At 37.2% G+C, this 8,432-nt stretch overlaps 1 protein-coding gene across 1 annotated transcript; it reads left to right on the plus strand.

Annotated features, from left to right (window-relative positions):
• Positions 1-3,829: 3,829 nt before the first annotated feature.
• LOC147342395 (olfactory receptor 6M1-like) lies at positions 3,830-4,777 on the plus strand. The gene has a single exon (XM_086384133.1). It carries the CDS (start codon positions 3,830-3,832, stop codon positions 4,775-4,777), a length of 948 nt encoding a protein of 315 aa, XP_086240259.1.
• The last annotated feature ends 3,655 nt before the right edge of the window (positions 4,778-8,432 follow it).

Here is an 8,432-nt window from a genome sequence, read left to right on the forward strand (position 1 = left end):
AATACTTAACCTCTTTGATGGTCTTTTCACAAATACTTGTATGTCATATCATCAAATAGCACACTTTATATACAATTTTGTCAAGTATTCCTCAATAAAGCTAATGCAAAAATTAATTAGATGATTCCACTATATATGATCTAATGGCTAAAAATAAAGATTTACAACACCAAGTATTAGCAAGGATGTGGAACTATGGTACTCACACGCATGGCTAGTAGAAAGGAAAACAATACATCAACTCTGGAAAACACTTTGTCAGCTTCTGGTACAATTAAACATATGCTTACCAAACAATAGAGTAATTCTACTCCTAGGAACATGTCCAAGAGAAATGAAAACAAATATTCACCAAAAGCATGAACTCAAATGTTCAGAGAAGCTTAATTCATAATTAATAATTGAAGACAGTTCAGGTATCTATCATGTGGTGAATATACAAGCTCATATAGCTACACAATCTGTAGAGTAGATAAATCTTCAAATACCACAAAGGAAGAAACTACTCATGCCTGAAACACTCAAATTAATTTCAAAGCATCAGATTAAGTGGAACAAATCAAAGCTATATGTTGTAATATAGAATGTATACATTAGCCTAGAAATTCAAACTTACATTGACAGAAAGCAAATCCATGGTTGTCAGGGGATAAGGAGGGGAGAGGACAGCAATTTACTTCAAAAAAATGTTAAATACTTCACACCTTTGATATACTGGTGGTGGTGGCTACATGAATGCATACATTTATCAAAACTCAGAAAGTTATATGTTTATCTATTGTCTATAAATAATAGCTCAATAAAATATTTTCCCCAATGGATACTGTTTTTTATTGAAGTATAGTCGATCTACAGGTTTTTTTGAATATGTACATAGACATATATCTATGTAAATAGTTTCAGTTTGAAAAACAATTTATTTTAATATATGATGAACTTTTTTTAATTTAATTTATCCAAATTTTTAGTTTCCAGAGGCTTTAAGCAGAGCTATAAGTTTTTCTTTAAATAAATAAAATAAACACCCAGGAGAGTCTCCCAGGGGACCTTAACTTTCTGTGACTAGTTACTTCACTTCTAACATCCTGGGACTGCACTACTTATAATTAAACTTTTTTATGCTAGAATCCCAAGAGCCATTCTAAAGCAAACTTTCAAAAGTGAATTAAAGAATCATTAAATATCACATTCATCCAGTCGTAACCACATTAATATGCACAAGGTAGTTATTACTTCCAGGAGAAATTAAATTAAGTAGATATATCTGAAGTCAAGTTACAATACAGGTGAAGAATGAACAGGAGTGACAAAAATAAAAGATGAAACTTCAGAGAGATAGTTCAGTCAATACAAATATGAAATTTTCTAACAATCAGGACCAGTAAAGTAGAATGAGATCCTTTAAGAAACAGTGAGTTTCACGTGATTAGACAACAGAGACATTACAGATTATTTTAGCACCAGACTATCTCATATGCCCTTTAGTTCTCATCTAATCTGATAGTTTATCATTCTGAATAGCTCCAAGTTTCTGAATGGATGCACAAAAGACAGAAATTATCAGAACAAACATAAACTTACATATCTATAAGTGAAAAAAAAAGGATCTGAAACTTGGAAAGATTTCAGTCAGAAAGGCTTTCAGGGTTCTTGCCAGAGATCTAAACTAGAAGTTGGAGGACCTGCTCTTAATTCTTTGGGTTTGATTTCTTGAGTCATCACCAAACTCACCATTCTGGCTTTTTCTTTCTTTTTTTTTTTTTTTTTTTTGTGGAAAAATGTGATCCAAAATACATACTACTTAAAACCTAGAGAAACAGTCTAAAATTAAGGTTCGCTGAATGTATAAAATATAAAATTAAATGATAATATACCACTTGGAATTAATCTTAGTGTAAGTCGAGACAGATTTTTTTCTGCAGGAATAAGAAAAAGAATTGGGAAAAGTAATCAGAGTTTATCAAAAGACAGGTTATGTTTTATTGGTTTGTTTCTGTTTTTCATTCAAGTGAAGAAGATGAAATACTTCAGCAAAAACTGAAAAACCATTTGATGTGGTTTCGTAAAAGAGGATGTGTTATATGGGAAAGAGTTTCAGAGTAAAACTAAGAGTTACATGGAATTCAAATAGAAGCAGTAAGAGAATTTAAAGAAAATGGACAGAAAGCAGTAGGAATAGCCAAAGTTCATGGTTCTTAACATATTTGAGTGAAGAAAATCCCACCTGCTCTACAATCAATATGATGTAAGTATATCTATTGCACAGTCATCTATGCATGAATGCATGCCCCGTAACTTCAGTAGTGTTGGACTCATTGCAACCTCCTGGACTGTAGCCCATCAGGCTCATCTGTCCATAGATTTCCCAGGCAAGAATACTGGAGTGGGTTGCCATTTCCTCCTCCAGGGGATCTTCCCGACCCAGAGATCGAATCCATGTCTCTGGCGTCTCCTTCATTGGCAGGCAGATTCTTTTACTGATTCTCTTACTGAGCCACTATAAAGTACCCAGCACTGGTTTATATTTGCTTTGCTTTAACTTAAAACTAAAGGATTAGCCATTAAATTATACACCAAAGGAGTGGGTCAAAATGTATTTTAGACATGCTATATATGCTCAGCAAAGCTGAACAGTATCCAAAGATTAAGTTGAGGGCTTCAAACACCATCCATCTGCATCCACTTTTCCCACTACTATTAATAACCTGATCTACAAATGGCTGAGAAGAATATAAGGTATCAGAGTCCTCTCTGAGAGAACCCACAAGAATTAGTTGGGAAATGGGAGGTGAAGGCTACTCTACTGGATGCTGCCATAGATATAGCATTGCAAAGAATAAAAAGACACATATTGATCATTTTCAAGAAAACACGTTTCAAAATATATAAATGGTTTGCAAATAATGGAATATGTATAACTGACCTCCTTGTTCTATAAGAGTGTAGACATAAAACTTTCTATCACTATAGAAAAAAACAAAGAAAAATTATACACCTTGATGGAGAACTCAGGTACTATTCTATCAGAAAAACTTGTGTACCATCAGATACTCAATATCAATAACAAAAGTGAGGACAGACGTTGCAGATTTCCTTTCATTTGACTGTCCTGGTTAGTTTCGATTTTTCTGCTCTTTGATTTAGATAACACCTGAAAATTTGAAATAACTTTGAGAAAAATAACTCAACTTTTATTAACATTCTCTCCATTTTCCAAACTGACTGAAATCTCAGTGAAGTAGATTTTTCTTTAAAGGCACAGAACTTAGCTAAGAAAATAGAAGTTTAGGAGGAGTGAAATAGAAAAGGGAAGGACTGTTGTATAAAAAACAACAAAATCATTAAGACTAGAGTTTTTATGGAACCATGAAAACAACTTAATACAAAGAAAAATTTTAAATGTGAGAATACTGAGCTTAGAAGTCATGTAATTTATCTAAGACGCTACACTTATAAGGGTAAGAGGCAGAATGAAAATAAATCACTCAATTCTACTCAGATGTTTTTCTACTGCATTTTATGAATGGTATTTTGTGCATGCTAAGTCACTTCAGTTGTGTCTGACTCTTTGCGACCCCATGGACTGTAGCCCGCCAGGCTCCTCTGTTCATGGGATTCTCCAGGCAAGAATACTGGAGTGTGTTGCCACGCCCTTCTCCAGGGGATCTTCCCAACCCAGGGATCAGACCGCGTCTTCTGTGGCTCCTACACCACTGGGCCACCAGGGAAGTCTTATCAATGATATTGACAGTTGAAAGTTTAAGTTGAATTTGATCTTTTTACTTTATTATTTTCTCAGAGACATGCTGCCCACCTTGCACCACACTGAATGGATGTGCAGAATCAGACCACAGTGACTGAATTTATCCTGACTGCCTTCCCTGCTCTCCAGAAACTTCAGATTTTCCTCTTCATGATCCTCTTGTTTACTTACTTGCTCACTCTAACTGGAAATGGTGTCATCATTTCCCTAATATGGGCTGATAATCGCCTCCAAACCCCAATGTACTTCTTCCTCAGTAACTTAGCCTTTTTGGACATTTTATATACTACATCAGTTACCCCAAAACTGTTAGCCTGTCTCCTAGAAAACAGGAAAATCATTTCTTTTGCAGGCTGCATCAGCCAAACATACTTCTTCTTCTTCCTGGGGACCGTGGAGTTCATCCTGCTGGTGGTGATGTCCTTTGACCGCTATGTGGCCATCTGTAACCCCCTGTGCTACACCATCATCATGAACAGCAGGGTGTGTCTCCTGCTGGTTCTGGGCTGCTGGGTGGGGGCCTTCCTGTCCGTGCTCTGCCCAACTATTGTGGTGTCCAGACTGCCCTTCTGCCATAAGGAGATTAATCACTTCTTCTGTGACATCGCCCCTTTGCTGCAGGTGGCCTGCATAGACACTCATTTTATTGAGATGATAAACTTCCTCTTGTCTTCTCTCATCCTCCTGACCTCGCTGGTGCTCACCACCATGTCCTACACCTACATCATCTCTACCATCCTGCGCATCCCCTCGGCCCAAGGGCGTCAGAAAGCCTTTTCCACCTGCACTTCTCACATCACTGTTGTTTCTATTGCCTATGGGAGCAACATCTTCATGTATGTGAGACCCAGCCAGAGTCATTCCCTGGAATTTGACAAAGTGACTGCTGTCCTCACCACAATGATGATCCCTCTTCTGAATCCCTTTATTTATAGTCTAAGGAATGAAAAAGTAAAGGAAGTTTTGAGAGATGCAATCAACAAAATTATATCCTTATTGCCCAGGAAAGCTTGAAACATAATTCCACAGGAATCCTTGAAAGTTTGTTTCCTAAGAATGGCATTTTCACGTCTTAGACACAATGTGGAGTAAAGCATGCTTGAAGACCATAAAATTGAAGATGTGTGCAAAGAGATGGAAGAACTATGTGCCACAACAGCTGCAAAGTATTGTGGTCAGAGTCCAGAGGAGGCAGTTCAGCCACAGAGGAAATAACATGCTCTGAACTCTATTACTGGACCTTCTCACACACAGAACTTCATGGATTAACGAAAAACACTGAAGTCAGAGATTTAAAGCCCTCTCTATCACTTTTTTATCAGGTGACACTTAGCCTATCTGAACCTAATATATTATCTGTAAAGTGGGGAATATAGTCTGTGGGTCTTCTTTTTCTTTCTGTTAATGTAGGCTCAACCATGATGGTCTAGGAAATGAAACCACATGTAATTAAAAATAAGTACTTTTTACAGGTCTTTGCAGACTATTCAAGACGATTAGCTCCATCCCTGACAGCCAGATACTATGGATAATAATAATAACAACAAACTAAGGAAAGGAATATAATATCCCGGTGTTTGTACAGTATGGTCCAATATGTACATACATACATCTCATTTAGTCCTCTTAACCTTGACAATGTGACATTTTTCCCATTTTACAGCTGAGAAAACTTGGAATTCATTGAGATTAAGCATCTTACATCACTAGTTTTGAATATACATTTATATATGTGTGTGTGTGTGTGTGTGCAGATATATGTGAACTCTAGCCTACTCAAGCATGTCACTGTGTCATGAAGTGTGGAATGGGAAGAAACTTAAGGGAAACAGAGTTAACATGAGAAGTTATCTATGTTTTCTGAGATAAGAGCATTCCCTGCCAGTTCTAATTATCTAGAAAATCTGCAGACCAAGGAGTTTCAGATGAGTGAGAACAGATTGTGAGAGGCAATGTGTTGAAAGGAAAACCAGTTATTCAGAGGCAGTAACTGACAATGAGTCCAGACTGATCATCTGTGGCAACTGGCCAAAGTGGTCATCATCTATAGAAGAATAAATGTCCTAGGATGCATTTCGTTGGGGAAAATAAAAGCAGAAAAGTAATCAAGCTAGCTTAAGTGACATTGATATTTATCATAATAATAATCAAGAATAGCACATAAAACCTCAGAAGGTAAGAAACCACAAGACCTGCTAAGGACAAATATTAGTAGCTAGAACTCCTTAAAAATGCAAGGCAGACACCCACTTCCCTCAGAATCTCTGATCTCTCTCTAGCTTTCTCAGGAGTCATTTGGTTTCTATGTTACTGTTTTTTTCCAAATATCTTGTAGCAGGCTGAATGACGGCCCTGAAAGACATCCAGACCTAATTGCTGATCCTGTGAATCTAAGTAACATATAAAATGTATATGGCAAAGGGATTCTGGAGGAGGGATTCAAATTAAAGATCTTGAGATAGGGTGATGATCTTGAATTACACAGGTACTAATTGTCGTCACAAGTGTCATTATATGAGACAGGAGAGGGGAGATTTTACCACACAAAAGAAGGTAATGTGATCATAGAAGCAGAGATTTGAAGTTGCTGTGCTGCTAGCCTTGAAGATGGATGAAGGAGCCACAGGCCAAGGAATGTACATCTCAAAGCTGAAAAAGCAAAGCAAAGGATTCTTTCTCCCATAGAGCCCTTGGCATGGCCCAGCCAACGCCCAGGTTTAGGCCCAGTGAAACTGACTTTGGATTTCTGTCTCCAGAGCTGTAACAGAACGCATTAGTGTTGTTGAAGCCACCATGTAGTAATTCGCTGTAGCATCACATCAAACTAGTACATACCAGTTTCATGTTTCTTTCTCTGCAGACTATTTATTTCCCTTTCTCTGTGCATACGGAAGATAATGGCTGCTTCAGTCATTTGCAAATATATATTTCAGGGAATTCCTTGGTAGTCCAGTGGTGAGGACTCCATACTTCCACTGCAGTGGGCATGGGTTTGATCCCTGGTCAGGGAACTAAGATTCCCACATCCTGTATGGCATGGCTAAAAAAAATCCACTGTAGGTATATTCAATATATATGCATGTATACTGAAAACATTTAAATATATTGAGACATATATACAATTTACATGGATTTTTTTTTTTTTACCGTGCTGCACAATTTGCAGGATCTTACTTTCTGGACTGGGGATTGAACCTGGGCCCACAACAATGAAAGTGCTGAATCAACCACTGGACCGCCAAGGAATTCTCTATTTTATTTTAGTATATGTATTTTAAATTACCTGTATTTTAAACCCAAATTCCTTGAAAGGTTCACTGAAGTGAATGGTCTGATTGGTCTCACTGAAGTGAGATGATGACTTCCCCACTTCTCTTTTTGTAAGAGGAAGGGTATGGCAAGAGGTAAATTGCCCTCTGTCCACACAGCCACTGAGCAGGTGCAATGGGGACAAGCATCTAAAAAGGGAGCTTGGGAACAGGGGGAAAACAAGAGGCATCTCGAAGATCAAAATAGGTCATTACCAGTTTGGTCATGGGTCATCTAGCTTCGTAGACAAAGATGAAGACCTTAAGAATTGGCAGGAAACCCTCATGGGAGAGCAAGCAGAGAAAGTGCTATCTTCAGAATGGATTCAAATACTATAATATGTTATAAAATAACATAGGCCATCAAAAAATAAACCAGTGGACAAATGTTTAAAGATCAAAAGAAAGTAAAACAATATCACCAGGAATGAAGCATCCACATAATTTTCTGCTCTGTACTCATAATCAGACATTCATTAAGAAGAATTTTGAAAGTTACTTAGTGTCCAAATACTTCCATAACAAAATTAGCAGTTCAAAAGAATACAAATTTATTATCTTATAGTTCTGAAGTCAGAAGCCCAACACAAGTCATTACCAAAGCTATCATCCCAGAATTATACACCTGGTCCCTCCCTCAAGTGGAAACCAACTATTCTTACCTAAATTTCAAGAGGAAGCTGCAAAGAGGAAAACAATGGTTAGAACTAACTAGGCCCAAGCTGGTGGAAGTTTTGATCTTGACCCTCATCATATGGTCATTATACTTCATTAGCATGCTAAATGATACTCCCACCAACACAGTGACAGTTAACAATTGCTAAGACAACAACTGGGAGGGATTGGGGACAACAGAGGATGAGATGGCTGGATGGCATCACTGACTCGATGGACGTGAGTCTGGGTGAACTCTGGGAGTTGGTGATGGACAGGGAGGCCTGGCGTGCTGCAATTCATGGGGTCGCAAAGAGTTGGACGCGACTGAGCGACTGAACTGAACTGAAGACAACAACCCAAAAAGCCCATGGGAGGACCATCAATCAACAAAGTGAAAAGCCGTCTATGCAACAGGAGAAATATTTATGAACCATGTATCTTAATAAGATGTTAACATCCAAAACTCATGAGGAACTTATGTATTGCAATAGCAAATACATATATATGGTTATATTACTTATTTAGCAAATAATACATATATAAATAATATTTATTTAGCAAATATATATATATATATATACTTGCTATTGCAATACATAAGTTCCTCATATGTTTTGGATATTAACATATTATCAAGATACATGGTTCATAAATAATATAAGATTGCATTTATATAACATTCTAGAAAATTCAAATTATGCTGA

The sequence above is a fragment of the Bos grunniens genome, chromosome 29 (genome assembly GCF_055505025.1).
Source record: "Bos grunniens cultivar Pamir isolate PY7600 chromosome 29, Bosgru_T2T1.0, whole genome shotgun sequence".
Classification (NCBI taxonomy): Eukaryota; Metazoa; Chordata; class Mammalia; order Artiodactyla; family Bovidae; genus Bos; species Bos grunniens.

Coding starts and splice junctions, on each gene's coding strand:
- LOC147342395 (XM_086384133.1), top strand. CDS start 3,830: ATGGATGTGCAGAATCAGACCACAGTGACTGAATTTATCCTGACTGCC.